The sequence below is a fragment of the Henckelia pumila genome, chromosome 1 (assembly GCF_033568475.1).
Source record: "Henckelia pumila isolate YLH828 chromosome 1, ASM3356847v2, whole genome shotgun sequence".
In the NCBI taxonomy this organism is placed as follows: domain Eukaryota; kingdom Viridiplantae; phylum Streptophyta; class Magnoliopsida; order Lamiales; family Gesneriaceae; genus Henckelia; species Henckelia pumila.
In genome coordinates this window covers 151,133,401-151,159,811 of record NC_133120.1, presented here as the reverse complement: position 1 = coordinate 151,159,811, position 26,411 = coordinate 151,133,401, and the positions used below count along the sequence as shown (strand labels likewise).

At 38.5% G+C, this 26,411-nt stretch overlaps 2 protein-coding genes across 2 annotated transcripts; both read right to left on the bottom strand.

Annotated features, from left to right (window-relative positions):
- Window positions 1-8,376: 8,376 nt before the first annotated feature.
- Window positions 8,377-8,835, bottom strand: LOC140874210 (uncharacterized). Its single transcript, XM_073277493.1, has one exon. The coding sequence runs from the start codon at window positions 8,833-8,835 to the stop codon at window positions 8,377-8,379; it is 459 nt and encodes a 152-aa protein (XP_073133594.1).
- Window positions 8,836-12,703: 3,868 nt separating this feature from the next.
- Window positions 12,704-22,777, bottom strand: LOC140874209 (secreted RxLR effector protein 161-like). Its single transcript, XM_073277492.1, has 3 exons — window positions 22,547-22,777; window positions 22,339-22,487; window positions 12,704-12,893 (listed from the first exon to the last, which is right to left on the bottom strand). The coding sequence occupies exons 1-3, from the start codon at window positions 22,775-22,777 to the stop codon at window positions 12,704-12,706; spliced, it is 570 nt and encodes a 189-aa protein (XP_073133593.1).
- Window positions 22,778-26,411: the final 3,634 nt, after the last annotated feature.

The window sequence follows — 26,411 nt, the reverse complement described above, 5'->3', positions numbered from 1 at the left end:
CAATCAAGAATCTTGGAAGAAAAAAAAAACACCACCACCACGACGAAAACATCAAGCAGTAGTATTCTTGATCGCTAATCACACAAAACGCATTCCGCCCATTGTAATTTGTATATGTTGCCTGAGAAACAAAAAGAAAATAAAACCAAGAAAATTCAATTGCGGATCTGAATAAAAAGCACACGATATTTTTTCGAATAAGAAATTTTTCCCATAAAACACGAATCAACATTTTGTTAAGAGTAATTTCTTGAGATCAAAAAAGAAGATTAAACTCAAAGCAAACTGGAGGAACTTACATTTATTGATAAACAACTTTGGCTTATAAATAGCCTTACAAAGAATAACTGATAATCAGAAAAAATAGCCATCTAAGTAACGTTACATTGAATGAGTCAAAGGAAACAAACTATCCTACTTAATAGGAATTATTCAAACAGAAGATCAATACTTAAATAATAACAGAACATCTTAACACTTTAACACTCTCCCTTAAACTAATTGCTAATATCAATTAGTTTACATCAGGAACTTCACGGGCACCCAACATTTCTCTCAGCTTCAGAAATAATTCCAGCTTGATAGGCTTAGTCAGCACATCTGCAATTTGATATTGTGTGCCACAATGAACCAGCTCCACAACTCCTTTTCTTGTAAGGCCACACAGAAAATGAAAGCGTACATCTATGTGTTTGCTACGTCCATGCATTACTGGATTCTTTGATTGTTTAATTGTTGAGCTATTGTCACAAAACACAGTAGTACAATTACTTTGTTTGTGACTTAGCTTTTCCAAGATCCTCCTCATCTAGACGGCTTGACACGCACAAGATGCTGCAGCTATGAACTCGGCTTCAGTTGTGGAGAGTGAGACGATAGGTTGCTTTTTTGAGGACCAAGATACAGCTCCAGAACTGAGCATAAATACATATCCTGATGTACTTTTCCTATCCTCAAAATCACCTGCATAATCACTATTAGTAAAAGCAATAAATTCTTCACTCCCTCCCTTCTTGTAGAATATCCCAAGATTTATTGTGCCCCTCAAATATCTCAGCACCCTTTTTGCAGCCTGTAAGTGAAGCTCAGTTGGCTGTCCCATGTATCTACTAATTAAGTTAACCACAAGCATCAAGTCAGGTCGAGTTGAGGTTAAATACAGGAGACTTCCTACCAGTTTCTTGAAGAATGTTGCATCCACCTTGACACCATTTTTGTCTTTGAAGATTTTGTAACCTGGAGCAATTGGATTGTGAACAGAGTTGCTCTCCTCCATTCTAAATCTTTTCAACACATCTGAAGCATATTTCTTTTGACTAATATAGATTCTGTCAGTACTTTTCAACACTTCAACTCCAAGAAAATACCTCATTTTTCCCAAATCAGTCATATCGAATTCACGCATCATAGAATTCTTGAACTCATGTGACATAGAAACATCATTTCCAGTATAAATGAGATCATCAACATACAAGCTAACAATTAAAATTTTACCTCCATTTCTCTCTTTGACGAACAAAGTGTGCTCATTGTGACATTTCTCAAAGCCTTCATTCTGAAAATGTGCTTCGATACGACTAAACCATGCTCGTGGAGCTTGTTTAAGTCCGTATAAAGCTTTTCTCAGTTTGTATACTTTATGTAAATTGTCCTTCTACTCGTAACCTTTTGGTTGCTCAACAAACACCTCTTCATTTAGTTCTCCATGGAGAAAGGCTGATTTCACATCTAATTGGTAAACATGCCAACTTTTTTGAGCTGCAAGGGCAATGATCATTCTAACGGTGTCCATTCTAGCCATTGGTGCAAAAACCTCTGTGTAATCAACTCCATGTTCTTGCGCATAGCCTTTAGCTACAGGTCGTGCCTTGTACTTTTCTATCTCCCCATGTTCATTAAGCTTTGTTTTGTAAACCCACTTGACACCAATCTTCTTTGCACCTGCAGGTAAATCAGTTAGCACCCAAGTATCATTATTTTTTATGGAATTTATTTCAGAGTCCATGGCAGCTCTCCAGTTTGCATTTTTTACAGCTTCGTCAAAGTAAAAAGGATCTGCAGACACAGCAAACAAGGCTAGATTAGCCTCAATTTCATCTTCGGACAAACCTTGACCTGTTTCATAATCTCTCATCCAAGATGGTGGCCTTCTAACTCTGCCTTCTACAGGATGAGTTGACCTTGCTTCACTGGAGGAGCTGGAAAAAGTGTTGTTCTCAACCTCTTCTGTACTACTGTCATCTTCATTCTCAACTTCATCTCCATTAACATATTCCTCATTATCTCCCCAGTCCAATACAGCTACCACTTGTTCTTCATAGCCCTTATCCCAATTTCAATGCTTGTTTTCATCAAAAATTACATCTCTACTAATGACAATTTTTTTGGCAATTGGATCATAGAGTCTGTAAGCTTTAGATTCTTCGCTAACTCCTAACAACACACAAGTAAAACTCTTGTCGTCTAACTTGGTTCTCTTGACATCAGGTACATGGACATGTGAGATGCATCCAAATACCCGAAAATGATCAATTGTAGGCTTTATTCCACTCCATGCTTCCGCTGGAGTCATATTCTTCACTGCAAGAGTAGGACTTCGGTTTAAAATATGCACTGTCCAATTTGCAGCTTCTGGCCAAAAGGTTTTTGGAATCTTTTTCTCCGAAATCATAATTCGAACCATGTTCATGATGGTTCGATTTTTCCTTTCTGCAACTCCGTTTTGTTGCGGAGTGTAAGCTGCTGTCAGTTGTCTTTTGATACCGTATTCTTGACAAAATTCATTGAAATCTTGTGAAGTAAACTCACCCCCACGGTCAGTACGTAAGCATTTAATATGAGAACCTGTTTCTTTCTCCACGCAACTTTTGAAAAGTTTGAATGTAGCTAAAGCTTCAGATTTTCCAACCAAGAAGTAAATCCATGTCTTACGACTAAAATCATCAATGAAAGTAATTAGATACCTCTTCTTGCTATTTGAGATAGGTGTGATTGGGCCACATATGTCAGCATGGATAAGTTGAAGTTTTTGGGAGGCTCTCCAAGTGCTTCGTTTTGGAATTGTGTCCCTGTGTTGTTTCCCAATCATGCAATCAGGGCACACAATTGATGAGGCTTCGAACTTTGGTAGTCCGTGCACCATTTACTTGCGTTGAAGAGTGATCAAGCCTTTGTGACTTAAATGCCCATATCTGCAGTGCCAAAGATGTGATAAATCTTGTACCTTTGAGTAAAAACATACTAGCTTCTTTGGTTGTGTTGTGGCGGACAGTATAAACATTCTATTGAAAGTAATTTCTGCTTGAATAATCAAGCCCTTCTCTGGATGATAAATTCTGCACCTGTCGGATTGAATAAGGATTGCTAGACCTTTCTCTTGCAACTGCCCAATGCTTAATAAATTGTTTTTCAAGTCTGGCACAAAATACACATCAGTGACAACATGATTGAATTCATTCACGTTCAGTCGTATATTACCTTTTCCCATTAAAATCATCTTTGAGTTTTTTCCCAACTTCACCGTCTGCCTGAAATTGCTATCGAAATTGAAGAAAAGGGCTTCATCTCCGCACATATGATTGCTACAACCCGAATCTAAAAACCAAACATCCTTGTTTTTGGCGTCATTATCTTCAATATGAGACATTAACAACATCAATTCTTCTTTTTCAAGTTCAGCGTAATTGGCCTCTTTTTCCAAACTTGGGCATTCATATTGATAGTTCCCAAGCTTGTGACACTTGTAGCACTCCACGGCAGCTTTATTGTAGGATTGACGACCTCTGCCTCGCCCTCTTCCTTGATAAAATCCTTGACCAGATCCTTGACCACGACCTCGTCCTCCTGTTCTTTCTTCACAAGTTACTTTCAGCGCCTGCTCTTCCCCTTTGTGCCTATTAAACTTCTGCTCATGAACAATTAACGAACTTTGTAGTTCATCAATAGATAGGCTATCAATATCCTTTGATTCTTCAATAGAACAGACAATATAGTTGAATTTGTCACTCAATGAACGAAGTATCTTTTCAACTACATTTACATCAGTCATTTATCTCCATGAACCCTCATCTTGTTGACAACAGACATCACTCTTGAGAAATAATCAGAAACATTCTCACCAGATTTCATCTCAAGAGTTTCAAACTCTTTGCGAAGAGCTTGAAGAATAGATCGTTTCACTCTGTCATTGCCCTCGTACTTTTTCTTCATAGAATCCCATATCTGTTTGGATGTGCTCTTGTGGAGGATGGTTTCTAGAATGGGTCGATCAATAGCTTGAAACAAATAGTTTTTGACCTTCGAATCTTTCAACTTCATTTCATCAAGCTTCTTTTGTTTCACCTCAGGCAAAGCTGCTCCACTTTCTGGCAGGGTATAACCAGTTTCTACAAGACTCCAATACTCCTTGGATCTTAAGAAGTTCTCCATTAGCATGCTCCAATGATCATAATGACCATCAAAAAGAGGAATCGCTGGTTGGACAAAGTTCCCTACGGTTGCCATTTCTCTTGCTGCTGCAAAGCACAAAAGCTGCTGTTTTGTTTTTATGAGCTAAAACCTGTCTCTGATACCAGAATGTTAAGAGTAATTTCTTGAGAAGATTAAACTCAAAGCAAACTGGAGGAACTTACATTTATTGATAAACAACTTTGGCTTATAAATAGCCTTACAAAGAATAACTGATAATCAGAAAAAATAGCCAACTAAGTAACGTTACATTGAATGAGTCAAAGGAAACAAACTATCCTACTTAATAGGAATTATTCAAACAGAAGATCAATACTTAAATAATAACAGAGCATCTTAACACTTTAACACTCTCCCTTAAACTAATTGCTAATATCAATTAGTTTACATCAGGAACTTCACGGGCACCCAACATTTCTCTCAGCTTCAGAAATAATTCCAGCTTGATAGGCTTAGTCATCACATCTGCAATTTGATCTTGTGTGCCACAATGAACCAGCTCCACAACTCCTTTTCTTGTAAGGCCACGCAGAAAATGAAAGCGTACATCTATGTGTTTGCTGCGTCCATGCATTACTGGATTCTTGATAGTTTAATTGTTGAGCTATTGTCACAAAACACAGTAGTACAATTACTTTGTTTGTGACTTAGCTTTTCCAAGATCCTCCTCATCTAGACGGCTTGACACGCACAAGATGCTGCAGCTATGAACTCGGCTTCAGTTGTGGAGAGTGAGACGATAGGTTGCTTTTTTGATGACCAAGATACAGCTCTAGAACTGAGCATAAATACATATCCTGATGTACTTTTCCTATCCTCAAAATCACCTGCATAATCACTATCAGTAAAAGCAATTAATTCTTCACTCCCTCCCTTCTTGTAGAATATCCCAAGATTTATTGTGCCCCTCAAATATCTCAGCACCCTTTTTGCAGCCTGTAAGTGAAGCTCAGTTGGATGCCCCATGTATCTACTAATTAAGTTAACCACAAACATCAAGTCAGGTCGAGTTGTGGTTAAATACAGGAGACTTCCTACCAGTTTCTTGAAGAATGTTGCATCCACCTTGACACCATTTTTGTCTTTGAAGATTTTGTAACCTGGAGCAATTGGATTGTGAACAGAGTTGCTCTCCTCAGTTCTAAATCTTTTCAACACATCTGAAGCATATTTCTTTTGACTAATATAGATTCCATCAGTACTTTGCAACACTTCAACTCCAAGAAAATACCTCATCTTTCCCAAATCAGTCATATCGAATTCACGCATCATAGAATTCTTGAACTCATGTGACATAGAAACATCATTTCCAGTATAAATGAGATCATCAACATACAAGCTAACAATTAAAATTTTACCTCCATTTCTTTCTTTGACGAACAAAGTGTGCTCATTGTGACATTTCTCAAAGCCTTCATTCTGAAAATGTGCTTCGATACGACTAAACCATGCTCGTGGAGCTTGTTTAAGTCCGTATAAAGCTTTTCTCAGTTTGTATACTTTATGTAAATTGTCCTTCTACTCGTAACCTTTTGGTTGCTCAACAAACACCTCTTCATTTAGTTCTCCATGGAAAAAGGCTGATTTCACATCTAATTGGTAAACATGCCAACCTTTTTGAGCTGCAAGGGCAATGATCATTCTAACGGTGTCCATTCTAGCCACTGGTGCAAAAACCTCTGTGTAATCAACTCCATGTTCTTGCGCATAGCCTTTAGCTACAGGTCGTGCCTTGTACTTTTCTATCTCCCCATGTTCATTAAGCTTTGTTTTGTAAACCCACTTGACACCAATCTTCTTTGCACCTGCAGGTAAATCAGTTAGCACCCAAGTATCATTATTTTTTATGGAATTTATTTCAGATTCCATGGCAGCTCTCCAGTTTGCATTTTTTTGCAGCTTCGTCAAAGTAAAAAGGATCTGCAGACACAGCAAACAAGGCTAGATTAGCCTCAATTTCATCTTCGGACAAACCTTGACCTGTTTCATAATCTCTCATCCAAGATGGTGGCCTTCTAACTCTGCCTTCTACAGGATGAGTTGACCTTGCTTCACTGGAGGAGCTGGAAAAAGTGTTGTTCTCAACCTCTTCTGTACTACTGTCATCTTCATTCTCAACTTCATCTCCATTAACATATTCCTCATTATCTCCCCAGTCCAATACAGCTACCACTTGTTCTTCATAGCCCTTATCCCAATTTCAATGCTTGTTTTCATCAAAAATTACATCTCTACTAATGACAATTTTTTTGGCAATTGGATCATAGAGTCTGTAAGCTTTAGATTCTTCGCTAACTCCTAACAACACACAAGTAAAACTCTTGTCGTCTAACTTGGTTCTCTTGACATCAGGTACATGGACATGTGAGATGCATCCAAATACCCGAAAATGATCAATTGTAGGCTTTATTCCACTCCATGCTTCCACTGGAGTCATATTCTTCACTGCAAGAGTAGGACTTCGGTTTAAAATATGCACTGTCCAATTTGCAGCTTCTGGCCAAAAGGTTTTTGGAATCTTTTTCTCCGAAATCATAATTCGAACCATGTTCATGATGGTTCGATTTTTCCTTTCTGCAACTCCGTTTTGTTGCAGAGTGTAAGCTGCTGTCAGTTGTCTTTTGATACCGTATTCTTGACAAAATTCATTGAAATCTTGTGAAGTAAACTCACCCCCACGGTCAGTACGTAAGTATTTAATATGAGAAACTGTTTCTTTCTCCACGCAACTTTTGAAAAGTTTGAATGTAGCTAAAGCTTCAGATTTTCCAACCAAGAAGTAAATCCATGTCTTACGACTAAAATCATCAATGAAAGTAATTAGATACCTCTTCTTGCTGTTTGAGATAGGTGTGATTGGGCCACATATGTCAGCATGGATAAGTTGAAGTTTTTGGGAGGCTCTCCAAGTGCTTCGTTTTGGAATTGTGTCCCTGTGTTGTTTCCCAATCATGCAATCAGGGCACACAATTGATGAGGCTTCGAACTTTGGTAGTCCGTGCACCATTTACTTGCGTTGAAGAGTGATCAAGCCTTTGTGACTTAAATGCCCATATCTGCAGTGCCAAAGATGTGATAAATCTTGTACCTTTGAGTAAAAACATACTAGCTTCTTTGGTTGTGTTGTGGCGGACAGTATAAACATTCTATTGAAAGTAATTTCTGCTTGAATAATCTAGCCCTTCTCTGGATGATAAATTCTGCACCTGTCGGATTGAATGAGGATTGCTAGACCTTTCTCTTGCAACTGCCCAATGCTTAATAAATTTTTTTTCAAGTCTGGCACAAAATACACATCAGTGACAACATGATTGAATTCATTCACGTTCAGTCGTATATTACCTTTTCCTATTAAAATCATCTTTGAGTTGTTTCCCAACTTTACCGTCTGCCTGAAATTGCTATCGAAATTGAAGAAAAGGGCTTCATCTCTGCACATATGATTGCTACAACCCGAATCTAAGAACCAAACATCCTTGTTTTTGGCGTCATTATCTTCAATATGAGACATTAACAACATCAATTCTTCTTCTTCAAGTTCAGCGTAATTGGCCTCTTTTTCCAAACTTGGGCATTCATATTGATAGTGCCCAAGCTTGTGACACTTGTAGCACTCCACGGCAGCTTTATTGTAGGATTGACGACCTCTGCCTCGCCCTCTTCCTTGATAAAATCCTTGACCAGATCCTTGACCACGACCTCGTCCTCCTGTTCTTTCTTCACAAGTTACTTTCAGCGCCTGCTCTTCCCCTTTGTGCCTATTAAACTTCTACTCATGAACAATTAACGAACTTTGTAGTTCATCAATAGATAGGCTATCAATATCCTTTGATTCTTCAATAGAACAGACAATATAGTTGAATTTGTCACTCAATGAACGAAGTATCTTTTCAACTACATTTACATCAGTCATTTATCTCCATGAACCCTCATCTTGTTGACAACAGACATCACTCTTGAGAAATAATCAGAAACATTCTCACCAGATTTCATCTCAAGAGTTTCAAACTCTTTGCGAAGAGCTTGAAGAATAGATCGTTTCACTCTGTCATTGCCCTCGTACTTTTTCTTCATAGAATCCCATATCTGTTTGGATGTGCTCTTGTGGAGGATGGTTTCTAGAATGGGTCGATCAATAGCTTGAAACAAATAGTTTTTGACCTTCGAATCTTTCAACTTCATTTCATCAAGCTTCTTTTGTTTCACCTCAGGCAAAGCTGCTCCACTTTCTGGCAGGGTATAACCAGTTTCTACAAGACTCCAATACTCCTTGGATCTTAAGAAGTTCTCCATTAGCATGCTCCAATGATCATAATGACCATCAAAAAGAGGAATCGCTGGTTGGACAAAGTTCCCTTCGGTTGCCATTTCTCTTGCTGCTGCAAAGCACAAAAGCTGCTGTTTTGTTTTTATGAGCTAAAACCTGTCTCTGATACCAGAATGTTAAGAGTAATTTCTTGAGAAGATTAAACTCAAAGCAAACTGGAGGAACTTACATTTATTGATAAACAACTTTGGCTTATAAATAGCCTTACAAAGAATAACTGATAATCAAAAAAAATAGCCAACTAAGTAACATTACATTGAATGAGTCAAAGGAAACAAACTATCCTACTTAATAGGAATTATTCAAATAGAAGATCAATACTTAAATAATAACATAACATCTTAACACTTTAACACATTTCACCTATTAAAAAAACATATACATTCAAACCACGTGTATACATATATACCTATATAAACTAAAACCGATGAACACCGTTCTTCAACATAATTCTTGAACATGAATTAATATTCGTGACACCAATACGGTTGGAGAATTGGAAAAAATCAATCGTATCTCCACAATAACAATACTCGAGTATAATTATTATCTTGAAACAAGATTTTAACCCAATTCCCCAACCGTAATTGGGTGATGATATTTACCACTCTTCCATCCTTTCTTTTTTTTTCCCATGCTCGCACCGAACATCTCTCTTTCGAACATCTCCCAAATACTACCCATATATCGTCAATGAGTATTGATTTATTTCATAATTGCAGCCTTCCTGAAATTATATTTTACATATGAACTATAGCAATATCAGGTTTATCTAGATATGCAAAATCACGAGAATCACATATAAAGAACGTCAAAACAAAATTATAGTTATATTTAATTAAATATGTCATATTGTACCAAAAAAAATATTTATCGAGCTAGAAAATTTTATTTGCATTCATTTAATGAGGTATGATAAAATTACTTTCAATATATATATATATTTACTATCACTAGCTAGGAAAGTACAGGTACATAATAAGAAATTTAGATATTATATATTTAAATTAATGGTGGACTAACAACGAAAAAGATTAAGGTTTCATTAACACATAATATAATATATTAATATGAAGAATGTGAGGATTAATTACAAAAGGAAATTCACAGTTGAAAATGATATATCATATGTAAATAGATAATATGGAGAGACTCGAAAACAACTAACTTCAAATTGAAATCAATATATCTTCAGTGCAAAAGAGAATCAAAAGTAAATTTACAAGAACATGTTCAGGCAAGAAATTAAAAATGAAAACAGATTTCATATATAATTCTGCTCATGAACTTTCAGCTGTTTCGACGCATAAGCAATCACTCTGTCGCATTGCATGAGTACGGCACCTAAGACCATCTTAGACGCATCTGTGTAGACAACGAGCTCCTCGTGCTCCGCTAGCGTTGCCAACACTAGCGCAGACGTGAGTGCCTCCTTCAGCTGATCAAAACTCCTCTGACAATCAGGACTCCACACAAATTTCGCATTTTTCTTGGTCAAGGATGTCAAGGGCACTGCAATAGATGAAAATCCCTTGATAAACTTTCGGTAGTATCCTGCTAGGCCCAAAAAACTACGAATCTCAGATGCGTTCTTTGGAATCCCCCAACTCTGCACTGCCTCAATCTTAGCCGGATCCACTGTTATCCCATCTCTAGAAACAATATGGCCAAGAAATGCCACCTGCTCGAGCCAAAATTCACACTTGCTGAACTTTGCATACAATCGATGCTCTCTCAGAATATGCAAGGTTGTCTGCAAATGCTGTCTATGTTTCTCCATGCTCCTAGAGTAGATCAAGATGTCATCAATAAAAACAATGATGAACTGGTCTAGATATGGCTGGAATACACGGTTCATGAGATCCATGAATACCGCTGGAGCATTAGTCAGTCCGAATGGCATCACTAAGAACTTGTAGTGCCCATATCATGTTCGAAAAGCAGTCTTGAACACGTCAGAATCCCTGACTCATAACTGATGGTATCCATATCGCAAATCGATCTTAGAGAATACCGAAGTTCCTTGCAACTGATCAAATAGCCTCGATCCTCAGCAGTGGATACTTATTCTTCACCGTAACTCTGTTAAACTCTCTGTAGTCAATGCACAGTCTCATACTGCCATCCTTCTTCTTCACAAACAATACTGGCGCTCCCCAAGGAGAAAAGCTAGGGCGAATGAAGCCCTTCACCAATAGCTCCTGAATATACTCCTTCAGCTCTTTCCTGTCAGTTGGAGCAAGTCGATACAATGTCTTAGATATAGGCACAGTATCTGGTATAATATCAATACTGAACTCCACCTCTCTGACTAATGGAATCCCTGCAACATCATCCGGAAAGACATTCGAGAAGTCACGAACTACCTCTATCTCTGCCATAGATCTGGTAGGTGGTTCTGACACTGTAACTACACTGGCAAGAAACCCTTGGCAACCCTTCCATAAAAGTTTCCTCGCACACACATATGAGATGACATGCAAAGCACTGCTTCCCTGGGATGCAAAGAAAATAAATGGGTCTCTGTTAGAAGGCTTCACTGACACCGTCCTCTGTCAAAAATCAATCGAAGTTCCATTGGCTGTCAGCCAGTCCATGCCCAGTATAAGATCAAAGCCCGTCATCGGTAATACTACTAAATCATCCTTGATCGAATGCCCCTGCAACTCTAACCCCAGTCCCCTGATGACTTTAGTAGTAGTGAGAATCTCTCCAGATGTCATGGTGACATCATAACCTGTGGTAGCAATCTCGGGTGTGATGCCTACCCGCCTGATAAACTCCTGTGAGATAAACAAATGCATAGATCCAGAATCTAGCAACGCAAACATAGAGTCACCTCTAACTAAAATCCTCCCTGCACACAGAAAATTTCTTTGCAGATGTACACCAAATCTTAAGTTACTCAATTTCACACCTATGGATGCCTCTACTTAACTCTTGAAGGGAATAACACAAGTCCCGTGGAGGTCGAGGTGGTTCCTGATCATCCCTACCATGGACTACTCGTCTACGAGGCATACTGCATCACCACACATTCCTCACGTAAATCGCAATGCATAACTAAGTATTTAAAACTTTCATAACATAAAACCATAAACAATAAACATGTGCTCCTAATAAAATGTTGGGATTATCTTGAACTTTAGTACACAACACGATCAAAATACGAATCAAATCCCAGTAAGATCCCAGCTCACTCAAATGATATTGAACACGATTCAGAAACAAAGTAATCGGCAATCGAAAGAAAATTAACACGCTGATTTATAATGGTTTGGATATGAGTTATCCTACATCCACTTTGGCCCAAAACTCTTTCACTGATCTCAATCACAAAGTGTATCAAAGATTTACAATGAATTGACTTCAATCTCCAATGCTATTTGAACCAAGAACACGGAAAGAATCAAGAATACAATCACACTCAATGCACACGAAGACTCTTAGCTAATTCCAGAGAGCAATCTCGATCTAAAGATGAATCTCTCTTATTCATTCCAACTGTTTCGATCTTCCTTCTTATCTCCTAGCCTCTTCCGGCTGGTTAGTTAGTTAGATAAGTTGAGATTGGAACTTATCTCTTGTGTCTTCACCTTGCATGGTATGGTGTACTTTCTTGATTCCTCACTCTCATTGGTTATACAAGCTAAATAAGAAAGCCAAACATTACAAAACTCCACCTTGGATTTTTTATGAGCTTTGGACCATCATCACAGCAGCTAAGGACCAGTATCTAGTTCTCCAACATTGATTGACTTGATACAATGTTGGAATTTCACATTTGGTATAACTTTTGTCAGCATATCAGATGGATTTTTTTTAGTGGCAATCTTCTCCATTTGAAACTTTCCATGCTCCACCAAATCTCTAACAAAATGCAATCTTATATCAATGTGCTTTGTTCTCTCATGGTGCATCTGGTTCCTTGTTAAGTGTAGAGCACTGACTATCAGAGAAGAGTTTGACATCCACCTTGCGTCCAGTTAACTCACCAAAAATACCCTTTAACCAAATTCCTTCTTTAGCAGCTTCTGTGATTGCAACATATTCTTCTGTGGTTGACAGTGCCACTATAGGTTGCAAGTTAGCTTTCCAACTGATGGTGTTTGTTGGAAAACTGGCGTTCAGATCAATCACGATTGATACCCGGTGCAGCGGAAGTTTAAAAATTTTATTATGGAACGATTCCATAGTGTGGGTATCAACCGTTCAACGATTAAATTATAAGTGTGTGTAAAATCAAATAACAATTATTAAATTTTACCTTCAATCTCGAAGCGAGATTATTGGACACCACACAGATTTCTCTGCGCTTCTTGTATCTCCCAGGAACTGATGAACTCCTTCAATCAGGTCCACGAATGGGGTTTAAATCCCTCTGATAGATTGCACTAGAAAATCTATCAGAAGTTTATCAGCAAAGAGATTAAACGAATCTGATTCGTTATTCCTGACTGCAATTAAAAATCACAGACCGGAAATTCTCTGACAGAGAGGGAGGGGTTCGGCCGATTACTTTGAGAGAGAGGAGGGTTTCGAAATTTTTCTCTCAAAATTATGACCAGTTGTCTATAATTTCTGTACTGCAATAACTTATTTATAATGCAGGCCACTAACAGCTTAGGGCCCATTAGTCATAAGTTGAGGCCCGACAAGCAAAGCCCGCATGTTCAGAAATTAATATAAAATTCATCGTGACTCCGATTGATGAACCGATTTCACCAATGTACACAGAAACCATTTCTGCACATTTTAAAGTCAAGATAAATTTTCCTGAATCCGAATTCAGTGGTTTCCAAAAATGTCCATCCCTATGTCATTTTAGGAAATCCTACTCCCTTACTCTTATTTAAGAAGTCCAACTTCTTTATTCATTAAATTTAACTATTTAAATTTAACTATCTCAACGGGGATTAAAACTCCATTACACTGTGTGACCCTCAATGGTTCAGGGATACAGCTAGCCGTGGGCTCACAACTCCTTGTGACTCGGAACAACACTTTCCGACTTGCCCAACGAATCATGGTAAAGCGCCTAGCAACATCGCCCCATGATTCCCTAGGTATCACTGATAGTGCCTACAAGAACCAGTAGATTTTGGTTAGCGTACAGTACGGTCCCTTCATCCATATATCCCGATCGAATCAACAACCATTGGTATATCGAGAGTCTCTCAAGATTCGATAACTATGCAATACATCTTGAAGATCAAATTAGTGACATCGCATGTGCTACTAAGAAACCATTTCTTAAATCACATCAAGTACTCTGGCCAGAGATTCTTCACACTAATATCTCCTCAGATCGCATAGGATATCCACACTCGCAAGTATGTGGTGAATCCTTGACAACAATGCATCGACTCCTATATGTGTTGTAACTGTACCCAATCCCGACACCTGATGACCCCCATAGAGTCGGTAAACGAGTCAAAGCACAGTAATAGCATATAGAGTCTCCATGATGTTTCAAGTAGTAAGGACTAATGGTGTACAACCAAAACCGCGGACTTTATCCACTCGATAAGTGATAACCACTTGGAAAGTCCGGATAGGGTAGTTCGATTATTCATCCTATGAATATCCATTTGCATGCTTCGAACATCTCCATGTTCCCTACCAATGAAACGTGGTACTCCGCATCGCAAATGCTAGTCTCAAACTCGAGCGATCCTTATCCTTATTATCGGACGGCTCAATCGACTAGGAACAGTTTAGAATATACAGTGACTATAAGATGTATTTCATGATAGACATCCCCATGTTCTACCACATCTTACATACACTATAGTATATTCAAGGTCTTTATCAAAACAACAATAGTATATCACAATATAACAATATGAAGAAAGATAAAGTCATTGCCATTAATAAAAGTGTAAATTACATTAAACAAAAGATCGTTTGTACAAAGAGTCATCAAAGCCCATAGCCACAAGTTGGCTCACTGGGCACCCACTCTTTCAATCTCCCACTTGCCCTATAGCCAACTAGTCATACTACGTAGACCCATTGCTTCGCGATGTTTGTCAAACAATGGTCCTGGCAAGGGCTTAGTAAGCGGATCAGCGATATTGTCTGCAGAGGCCACTCGTTCGACAGTGATGTCTCCTCTTTCCACAATCTCCCGGATGATGTGGTATTTCCTCAGTACGTGTTTGGATCTTTGATGAGACCTTGGTTCCTTTGCTTGAGCAACGGCACCCGTGTTGTCACAGTACACCGGGACTGGATCAACAAATTCAGGAATGACGCCCAACTCTTGGACGAACTTCCTCATCCAAACGGCCTCTTTAGCAGCAGCTGATGATGCAATGTATTCAGCCTCAGTGGTGGAATCCGCTGTGGTGTCCTGCTTGGAACTCTTCCAAGAGACAGCACCGCCATTGAGCATGAACACAAATCCAGAGGTTTACTTCGAGTCATCCATGTCACTTTGGAAGCTAGAGTCGGTATAGCCTTCCAATTTCAGTTCTCGTCCTCCATAAACCATGAACATATTCTTAGTCCTTCGTAAGTACTTAAGAATGTCCTTCACGGCTTTCCAATGCATTTGACCAGGATTTGCCTGATATCTGCTCGTGACACTCAGAGCAAATGCTACATCCGGTCTGGTAGATATCATCCCATACATGATACTACCTATAGCTGACGCATATGGTACATGTGTCATATTCTCTATCTCTGCATCAGTCTTGGGACACATAGACTTGGATAGAGAAACTCCATGACACATGGGTAGATGTCCTCTCTTGGACCCATCCATTGAAAACCGTTTCAATATGGTATCGATGTAGGTTGATTGTGTGAGTCCTATCATTCTCTTAGATCTATCTCTATAGATCTGTATCCCAAGAATGTAGGATGCCTCACCCAAATCCTTCATCGAGAATCTACCTGATAACCATATCTTTGTTGACTGCAACATCCCTACATCATTCCCAATGAGTAGGATGTCATCAACATAAAGTACTAAGAATGTCACAGCATCCTTAACTACTTTCTTGTACACGCATGGTTCCTCCGGGTTCTTGATGAAACCAAAATCCTTTATTGTTTCATCAAATTTCTGGTTCCAACTTCTTGATGCTTGTTTTAGACCATAAATTGATCTCTGAAGCTTGCATACCTTATGCTTGCTTCCCATGGATGTGAACCCCTCAGGCTGCTTCATATAGATTTCTTCCTTAATGTCTCCATTAAGAAAAGCAGTCTTCACATCCATTTGCCATATCTCATAGTCATACCATGCAGCTATGACAATAAGGATTCTTATGGACTTGAACATTGCAACTGGTGAAAAGGTTTCATCATAGTCAACTCCTTGTCTTTGAGTGTAACCTTTCGCCACCAATCGCGCCTTGTAGGTCAATACCTTACCATCAGGCCCAAGCTTTCTCTTGTAGATCCATTTACACCCTATTGGAACAATTCCATCAGGAGGATCTATTAAAGACCAAACTTGGTTTGTATGCATCGAATCCAATTCAGACTGCATAGCTTCAAGCCATAAATTTGAATCCGCATCAGAAATTGCTTCCTTGAAGTTTCTTGGATCACATCCAATGTTGGGTTCATCTTGATCCCCTTCAAGAAGAAGACCATATCGAACAGGAGGTCTAGAATTCCTCTCGGATCTTCTAGGTTCAGGCGTGTCCAGTAATGGTTCCTGAGGCGTAGGATCATTATTTTGTATTTCGGGTTCTTCTCGAACTTCTTCGAGTTCCATCATCTCGCCTTTCTTATCCAATAAGAACTCCTTCTCCAAGAAGGTGGCATTTCTTGAAACAAACACCTTTGTTTCAGCAGGATAATAGAAATAATATCCGATTGAATTCTTCGGATACCCCACAAAATAACATAAGCTGGATCGACTATCCAACTTGTCTCCCACTGTCTGCTTCACGTAAGCAGGACATCCCCAAATCCTTAAGTACGAATACTTAGGAGCTTTGCCATTCCATAACTCGTATGGTGTTTTGTCCACTGCTTTAGTGTGGACGTTGTTCAACAACAATACCGCTGTTTCAAGCGCATAGCCCCAAAACGAAGGTGGAAGCTCAGTGAAGCTCATCATGGATCGAACCATGTCCAACAAAGTTCGATTACGACGCTCCGATACACCATTAAGCTGTGGTGTCATAGGAGGAGTCCACTGAGAGAGAATCCCATTCTCTTTTAGATAGTCCAAAAACTCGGTACTCAAGTATTCTCCACCTCGATCCGATCGAAGTGCTTTAATACTTTTACCTAGTTTGTTTTCTACTTCAGCCTTGAATTCTTTGAACTTTTCAAATGCTTCAGACTTATATTTCATTAAATATAAATACCCATACTTTGAATAATCATCAGTAAAGGTAATGAAGTAGGTGTGGCCATGTTGAGTCCCAACTCTAAATGGACCACAAACATCTGTATGGATCAAATCCAACAGATTTTGACTACGCTCAGGTTTCCCCTTAAAAGGAGATTTAGTCATTTTTCCTTTCAGGCAGGATTCACAAGTAGATAGAGAGTTAATATCAGACATATCAAACATGCCCTCTCCCACTAGCTTGTTCATCCTCCTTGAGGAAATATGACCTAGTCTAGCGTGCCAAAGGTTTGCCGGGTTTTGACTATCGATTTTCCTTTTGTTTGTTGTCGCCGGTTTATCAACATAATTTATTGGAACGTCTTTTAGTTTTAAGTTGTATAGATCGTTTTCAAGTTGTCCATTTCCAATTAAACATTCATTCTTGTAAATATTGCAAATCCCATTCACAAAATTGCAAGAATAACCATCTCTATCAAGCATAGAAATAGAAATAATGTTTTTAATTAAATCTGGAACAAATAAAACATCTCTTAATAATAACTTAAAATCGTTCTGCAAAGTTAAACAAACATCTCCAATGGCCGTAGCTTCAACTCTGGAACCATTCCCGAGCCTCAGCTGGGTCTCACCCATTCTAAGCCTGCGACTTCTTGTCATCACCTGCAAATCATTGCAAATGTGAGATCCACATCCGGTATCCAATACCCAAGAAGTTGTATTAAGTGAAATGTTTATTTCAATATAGAACATACCCTTTGCAGTTCCCAACTGCTCTAGATATTCCTTGCAGTTGCGCTTCCAATGACCCGGCTTCTTGCAGTAATGGCAAACATCCTTGGATTTTCCATTGTTTGAAGCCTTTGTCTTGTGCTTCTTCTCGGGCTCGACTTTCTTGGGTGGGGCAGAACGTTTCTTGCCCTTCATACTTGGCCCCTTCTTAGCAGAAGATGAGGAGCCCACCAAGAAAACCGATTTATCCTTCTTTAATGTGGATTCATATGTTACAAGCATATTGAACATCTCTTCAAGGGAGGCCTCTATCTTGTTCATATTGAAGTTTACCACAAATCCGTCAAACGAAGAAGGAAGAGACAGAAGCAGTAAGTCCACGTTGAGTTCATGCTCCAACACCAAATCAAGGGTTACCAACTTCTGTATGAGCCAAATCACTCGTACCCCATGATCACGGACCGAAGTCCCTTCACGCATGCGACACGTCATCAGCTCCTTAACAGTAGCGAACCTTTCAGCCCTCGATTGAGCCCCAAAAAGTTCCTTGAGTTGAGCGTGAATGTCAGCAGCATTCACGGTGTCCTCAAATCGCCTCTGGAGTTCATCAGACATCGAGGCTTGCATATAGCATTTGGTCTTGATATCATGGTCCCACCATGTATCAAGTTTGGCCAACTCCTCTGGACTTACGTCAGCTGGTGCTTCCTTCGGAGGAGATTTATCTAACACGTAGAGCATCTTCTCCGAAGTCAAGACGATCTTCAACTTCCGGAACCATTCCGTATAGTTTGCGCCAGTCAACTTGTTTTGTTCGAGGATCGAGAATAATGGATTACGCGAATTCATCTTATGAAATACTGAAAAGAAAACAGACATATATCAATTATTGTTTAAGCAATTTACTAAGACATAAAATAGGCGAAATTTAATTTTATGAATCTCACTCCCACTATTTTAACGATTTCACTACCCTCTAGTGAAAACGGGAAACTGTTTTCCTTAGTGAGAACATGGAGTCCAATTGACAAACTTATGGTCCCGAATAATATCAGCCAACCATAATTCTCAAAAGGTAGAGCCCAATTGCTTCCAAAGCAACCTCCATGTATTTACCTCATGTCCAATAAGGGCCCAATAATATGACGCCGTTTATTGTGACATGTCAAGATGACCCATCAATATTAAGTTGTGATGGACGGTCGCCATGTGGATCCCCCAATAATATGAGCCGATCCCATGGGAGTTCCACCCAACTTACAACATGTGTCGATCCAATGTACAGCTTTCCGACGAACGGGCCCCCCCAATAATATGAGCCGGACCATATCCGCGGGTAGCATCTCATACATTGATCGTTGATGGAAGGTAGGAACATTTAAACAAATTTAAATTTCCTTTATTTATCTTGATATCAATTTTAAATCATATTTAAAATGAGGGATTTTTAATTATAAAAATTTGTCTCATCAATTTTCAAATATTGCATGTTTGCCGGATTCACGCAATTATGTCTAAACATGCATACAATCATAATATCATATATTATTTAGGATGATCGATTCCATTTCTAATTGACCCGTGGTTGCCAATCACGAGTCTTAGTCCAATCCTAGGTAATATGCAGTATGCAATGCAATCCTATTATATTAGCTTCCAATTTACATTTCTTCTGTCTTTATTGTTTGCTGGGCCCACCATCTTCAAATCTTGATCTCCCACTAAATCTAATGTATTTACAATAAATAACAATGACAAGTAGGGGATACATTTTTAGGGGGTGGGAACGGGCCATAAACCAAGCCCACTTTTATTACATATGACATTCATATTGGGCCATAAACCAGGCCCATTAATAAAACCAACAACAATAAAAACAAATGTAAATTCCTAACATACACCTATAATATTGGTCATGGCAATCGATCATCCTTATCCAATAACATTTAATTCAAAATTAATTTATTGGATAACATGCATATGACAATTTAACTATAAAAGGATAAAATCATATTTTATATATAAAATCTTATTTTACATACAAAATCATATTTTACCTTTTTATCAAATAAAATCATATTTTATCTACAGAATCCAATTTTATAGATAAAATCATATTTTACTTAATATATCCATAAGATCAAATCTTATCATCAATTGTACCAAAAATAATTGATTTCAAAATTCAATTAAAGGATAAAATATTAAAATTTTCCAAAAATTCAAATTTATCCAAAAATCAATTTTAAAATTTTCGGACTCGAACAATTCGATCCGATGCCTCGTGAACCAATCAAAAACAATTTTCGATCGGACCAAAAATAAAATTTTAACATATTAAAATTAATTTTAAAAATAAAAATAATTTTTCCCGCGGGCCGCCCGTGACATTCCCGGGCCGCCCGCGCCCCAACGGGCCGGGCCGGGCAGCCCGGCTGCCCGCTAGGGCAGCGCCAGCGCCGCCCTGTGCAGCGCCCGGGGCAGCGACTATCGCTGCCCCACCGGGCAGCGATCCAATCGCTGCCCGGGTTTTTGCCCGACAAAAAATTATTTTATTTTAAAATATTTATTTTGTTTCAAAAACCGAGACTCAAAAATTTTTGTACAATTGATTAATTTAATCGTTTGATCTGAGCAACCTGTCTCTGATACCACTGTTGGAAAACTGGCGTTCAGATCAATCACGATTGATACCCGGTGCAGCGGAAGTTTAAAAATTTTATTATGGAACGATTCCATAGTGTGGGTATCAACCGTTCAACGATTAAATTATAAGTGTGTGTAAAATCAAATAACAATTATTAAATTTTACCTTCAATCTCGAAGCGAGATTATTGGACACCACACAGATTTCTCTGCGCTTCTTGTATCTCCCAGGAACTGATGAACTCCTTCAATCAGGTCCACGAATGGGGTTTAAATCCCTCTGATAGATTGCACTAGAAAATCTATCAGAAGTTTATCTGCGAAGAGATTAAACGAATCTGTTTCGTTATTCCTGACTGCAATTAAAAATCACAGACCGGAAATTCTCTGACAGAGAGGGAGGGGTTCGGCCGATTACTTTGAGAGAGAGGAGGGTTTCGAAATTTTTCTCTCAAAATTATGACCAGTTGTCTATAATTTCTGTACTGCAATAACTTATTTATAATGCAGGCCACTAACAGCGTAGGGCCCATTAGTCATAAGTTGAGGCCCGACAAGCAAAGCCCGCATGTTCAGAAATTAATATAAAATTCAGTGTGACTCCGATTGATGAACCGATTTCACCAATGTGCACAGAAACCATTTCTGCACATTTTAAAGTCAAGATAAATTTTCCTGAATCCGAATTCAGTGGTTTCCAAAAATGTCCATCCCTATGTCATTTTAGGAAATCCTACTCTCTTATTCTTATTTAAGAAGTCCAACTTCTTTATTCATTAAATTTAACTCTTTAAATTTAACTATCTCAACGGGGATTAAAACTCCATTACACTGTGTGACCCTCAATGGTTCAGGGATACAGCTAGCCGTGGGCTCACAACTCCTTGTGACTCGGAACAACACTTTCCGACTTGCCCAACGAATCATGGTAAAGCGCCTAGCAACATCGCCCCATGATTCCCTAGGTATCACTGATAGTGCCTACAAGAACCAGTAGATTTTGGTTAGCGTACAGTACGGTCCCTTCATCCATATATCCCGATCGAATCAACAACCATTGGTATATCGAGAGTCGCTCAAGATTTGATAACTATGCAATACATCTTGAAGATCAAATTAGTGACATCGCATGTGCTACTAAGAAACCATTTCTTAAATCACATCAAGTACTCTGGCCAGAGATTCGTCACACTAATATCTCCTCAGATCGCATAGGATATCCACACTCGCAAGTATGTGGTGAATCCTTGACAACAATGCATCGACTCCTATATGTGTTGTAACTGTACCCAATCCCGACACCTGATGACCCCCATAGAGTCAGTAAACGAGTCAAAGCACAGTACTAGCATATAGAGTCTCCATGATGTTTCAAGTAGTAAGGACTAATGGTGTACAACCAAAACCGCGGACTTTATCCACTCGATAAGTGATAACCACTTGGAAAGTCCGGATAGGGTAGTTCGATTATTCATCCTATGAATATCCATTTGCATGCTTCGAACATCTCCATGTTCCCTACCAATGAAACGTGGTACTCCGCATCGCAAATGCTAGTCTCAAACTCGAGCGATCCTTATCCTTATTATCGGACGGCTCAATCGACTAGGAACAGTTTAGAATATACAGTGACTATAAATGTATTTCATGATAGACATCCCCATGTTCTACCACATCTTACATACACTATAGTATATTCAAGGTCTTTATCAAAACAACAATAGTATATCACAATATAACAATATGAAGAAAGATAAAGTCATTGCCATTAATAAAAGTGTAAATTACATTAAACAAAAGATCGTTTGTACAAAGAGTCATCAAAGCCCATAGCCACAAGTTGGCTCACTGGGCACCCACTCTTTCAGTGTTTCCATTATATGTGAAAATATATCCAATGGTTGATCTTCGTTTATCTAGATCACCAGCATAATCAGCATCCATATATCCTGTCAGTCCTTCTTTCTTGCCATGTTGTTTGCCATAGATCAAACCTGTCTTCAAAGTGGAGTTTAGATATCTCAAGATCCACTTTACTGCCTCCAAATGCATTTTACCTGGTCTACTGATGAATCTATCACCAGGCTTGTAGCATATGCCAAATCAGGTTTTGTACATACCATAACATACATTAGCCTACCAGTGGCATTATCATAAGGCACACTCTTCATAGCATATTCTTCATATGGAGTGGCAGGGCACTGATCTATTGATAGCTTGAAATGAGCAGCCAAAGGTGTTGTAATGATCTTGGAATTCATCATTCCAAACTTGGATACAACCTTCATATGGAGTGGCAGGGCACTGATCTATTGATAGCTTGAAATGAGCAGCTCTGATACCAATTTGTTGGGATTATCTTCTTGGTTTATGAATAAGATACTTTTAGCTCTATCTCTTGTAATCTACATTCCAAGTATCTTTTGTGCTGGGCCAAGATCTTTCATTTCAAACTCCCCTTTGAGTTTTTCTTTCAATTTCAGAATTGCATCCATGCTCTTACATGCCATGAGCATATCATCAACATAGAGCAGCAAATAGATGGTATATCCCTCTGAAGTTTTCTTGTGATAAACACAACTGTCATAATCACTTTTCTTGAACAAATGACAACTCATAAAACTGTCAAAACGTCTATACCATTGTCTTGATGACTACTTCAAACCATATAGGGATATTTTAAGCAAACAAACCTTTGACTCATTTCCTGGAGCTTTATAACCCTCTGGTTGTCTCATGTATATGGTTTCATCCAGGCTACCATGTAAGAAGGTTGTTCTTACATCCATCTGTTCCAGCTCCAAGTCTTGGTCTGCTGTCAAAGCCAACAAAATCCTAATCGATGTATGTTTTACCACAAGAGAGAATACTTCATTAAAATCTATGCCCTCCATTTGAGTGAAGCCATTTTCCACCAATCTTGCCTTGAACCTCTGTGGTTCAACTCCTGGAATTCCTTCCTTTAATTTGTAAATCCATTTACTTCCGATTAGTTTTCTGCCCTTTGGAAGCTCCACCAATTCCCAAGTATTATTCTTATCAAGGGAATGTATTTCTTCAAGCATAGCTTCTTTCCATTTCAATTTATGCTTGTTGTTTACAGCTTCTTTATATGAACTTGGTTCCTCACAGCTGAAGGTTTCAGAAACACTCAAAGCATATGTTATTAGATCAGCATATCCATATTTAGCAGGAGGTTTAATTTCCCTTCTGACCCTGTCTCTTTCTAGATGGTAATCTGTCAAGTCATCACCTTGTACTGTAGGAGTGATGTCTTGTATTTCAGGATGTGTATCCTTTTGTGACTCCACCAGAATGTGATCACAATTATAGAATTCCTTATCATTGTTATTCACATTCTCAGATGACATTTTCCTGAGCACACTATCCTCTTCAAAGGTAATGTCCCTGCTTTACCACAGCCTTTCCAATTCCATTTTCAGAGAGCCAAACTCTATAACCTTTAACTCCCTGTGGATATCCAAAAAAAATGGACTTCTTAGCTCTTGGTTGCAGCTTTCCATCATTAGTCTGTATATAAGCAGTACATCCAAATACTCTTAGTGTTTCATAATTTCCTTGCTTACCAGACCAAACATCGATTGGTTTTTTAAAGTTTAGAGCTACAGATGGACATCTATTAATAAGGTAGCATGTTGTGGCTGCTGCCTCACCCCAGAAACTAACAGGTAGCTTAGCATTTGAGAGCATGCATCTAACTCTTTCTAGCAAGGTTCGATTCATTCTCTCAGCAAGTCCATTTTGCTGAGGAGTATGTCTAACTGTCAAATGCCTTGCTATACCATTCTCCTTACACTGTTCATCAAACTCATTATTCAAATACTCCAATCCATTGTCTGTTCTCAATCTTTTTATCTTCCTTCCTGTCTGGTTTTCGATCAGTGATTTCCAATCAATGAATTTCTTCAGGGCTTCATTTTTATGCTTCATTGTATACAACCATACTCTTCTAGAGTAATCATCAATGAAGGTGATAAAATACCTCGATCCTCCATGTGTTTGATTCCTTGCAGGCCCCCATACATCAAAATGTATATAGTCCAGAGTATTCTTGGTTGTATGTTCAGCTCTTTTAAATTTGACTATTTTTTGCTTTCCCAGAACACAATGCTCACAAAAATCCATTTTGCTGATTTGATCCCTACCAAAAGCACCTTGTTTGTGAAGTTCAATAAGCCCCCTTTCACTTATATGTCCCATCCTAGCATGTCATAACTTGGTTTTATCCAAGCTAATATGGGCATTCAAAACAGTGGGATCATTGTATGATCCTCCTTGCAAGACATATAAACCATTGCGTCTTATTCCTTTCATCACAACCATTGCTCCTTTAGTAACAGTAAGGACACCATCCTTAGCTTTAAACTCATAGCCCGATTGATCTAACATTCCAAGTGATATCAAGTTTCTTTTCAATCCTGGAACTAATATAACTTCTGACAGAGTTCTATTTGTTCCATTATTCATTTTGAGCTTGATAGATACAATGCCTTCAATCTTTCAAGCTACATTGTTTCCCATAAGGACATTTCCTTCATCAACCTTATCGAAATCACTGAACCAATGCCTGCAAGGAGTCATATGAAAAGAACAGCCCGAGTCTAAGGTCCAATCCAATTCACATTTATCAACTGTGACCATCAAAACATCTGCACTTTCATAGCCATCTTGTACTATAGCTGCATCTCCTGAATTAGATTCTTTTTCTGCTTGTTTTCTTTTCCTTTCTGGGCAGTCCTTAATGAATTTCCTTCCTTGTGACATGAGTTGTTAACACTTCCTTAAAACTTCTGTCTGGATTTTGATTTGGATTTGCCTCTATATTTTGATTCTCTCTTTTCTAATCTTCCTCTTACATAGAGTCCTGCACTGTGATCATCATTTCCATTTCTCGATTTCTTATTCAACTCCTTGGACATTAGAGCAGCATGTACTTCTTCAAGTGACAAAGAATCTAGGATAACTCCTAAATATGTCTTTGTATCTTTTTCATTTTCCGTATTATATCTCTTTCATTTTTCATGTTCCAAATATATCCCTAATTCATTAAATAGTTTCTTGAATTTTTCCTTAAAACTAAATAATGCCCATTCTACCCTTTATTTCCCTATTTAATATTCAAAAGCTTAATCCTATCATGCTTCCGTCAGTAAATTAAAGAAGAATACCTCTTTGACCACACTGTTTCCGGGTAATGTCCACCGGGTTTTATAGGTTGCTCCTCACAACCAAACCACGCGATCATAACCGATGGTTCCTGATACAGACTCCTTCAGCAGCAGCTAGCACGGCCCTATTTCGTTTCCTACCTTAGGGCGTATAGTAAAAGCTTAATTTTTAAAATAAAATACCATGATAGGGAAGAGATTCAGAAATTTATTCAGACAACATATTATTACATAAATCAACCTCCTTTGAAGAGGATGAGATAACTAGTTTAGCTACTCATAGTAGCCTTGTTCTTGGAATACATAAAATTACAGAAACTTAATACAATTGTAGAAAGAGAAATATTACAATAATTTTTATTTGTAAGAAAACTGAAGGGAATGATCGATGTCTTCAGTTTCCTCAAATGCCTGTATTTATAGCTGAAGTTTCACTCGTTTCACCGAGAAACTTCAGGAAATCTTACAGCTGTCTTGAATTCTTTATACCATTATTAATGACATCTTTTGCTAGTAGGAAAGTCACATGCTTGACTTTTTATTTTGGATTTATTCTCCTCACATGCCTTCTTTATTGTTGTCGGGGCATTTTTGCTTTTGTAGTGGGCCCCTGGGAAAATGCATTTTTGGTGGTCCCTGTCCACCTTTGCTTGTCTCGGAAAAATCTTTTCGATCCGTTCGGGGTTTGAAGGTTTTTCTAAATTCTGGCTCCTTCTGGTTTGGACATTCTGGG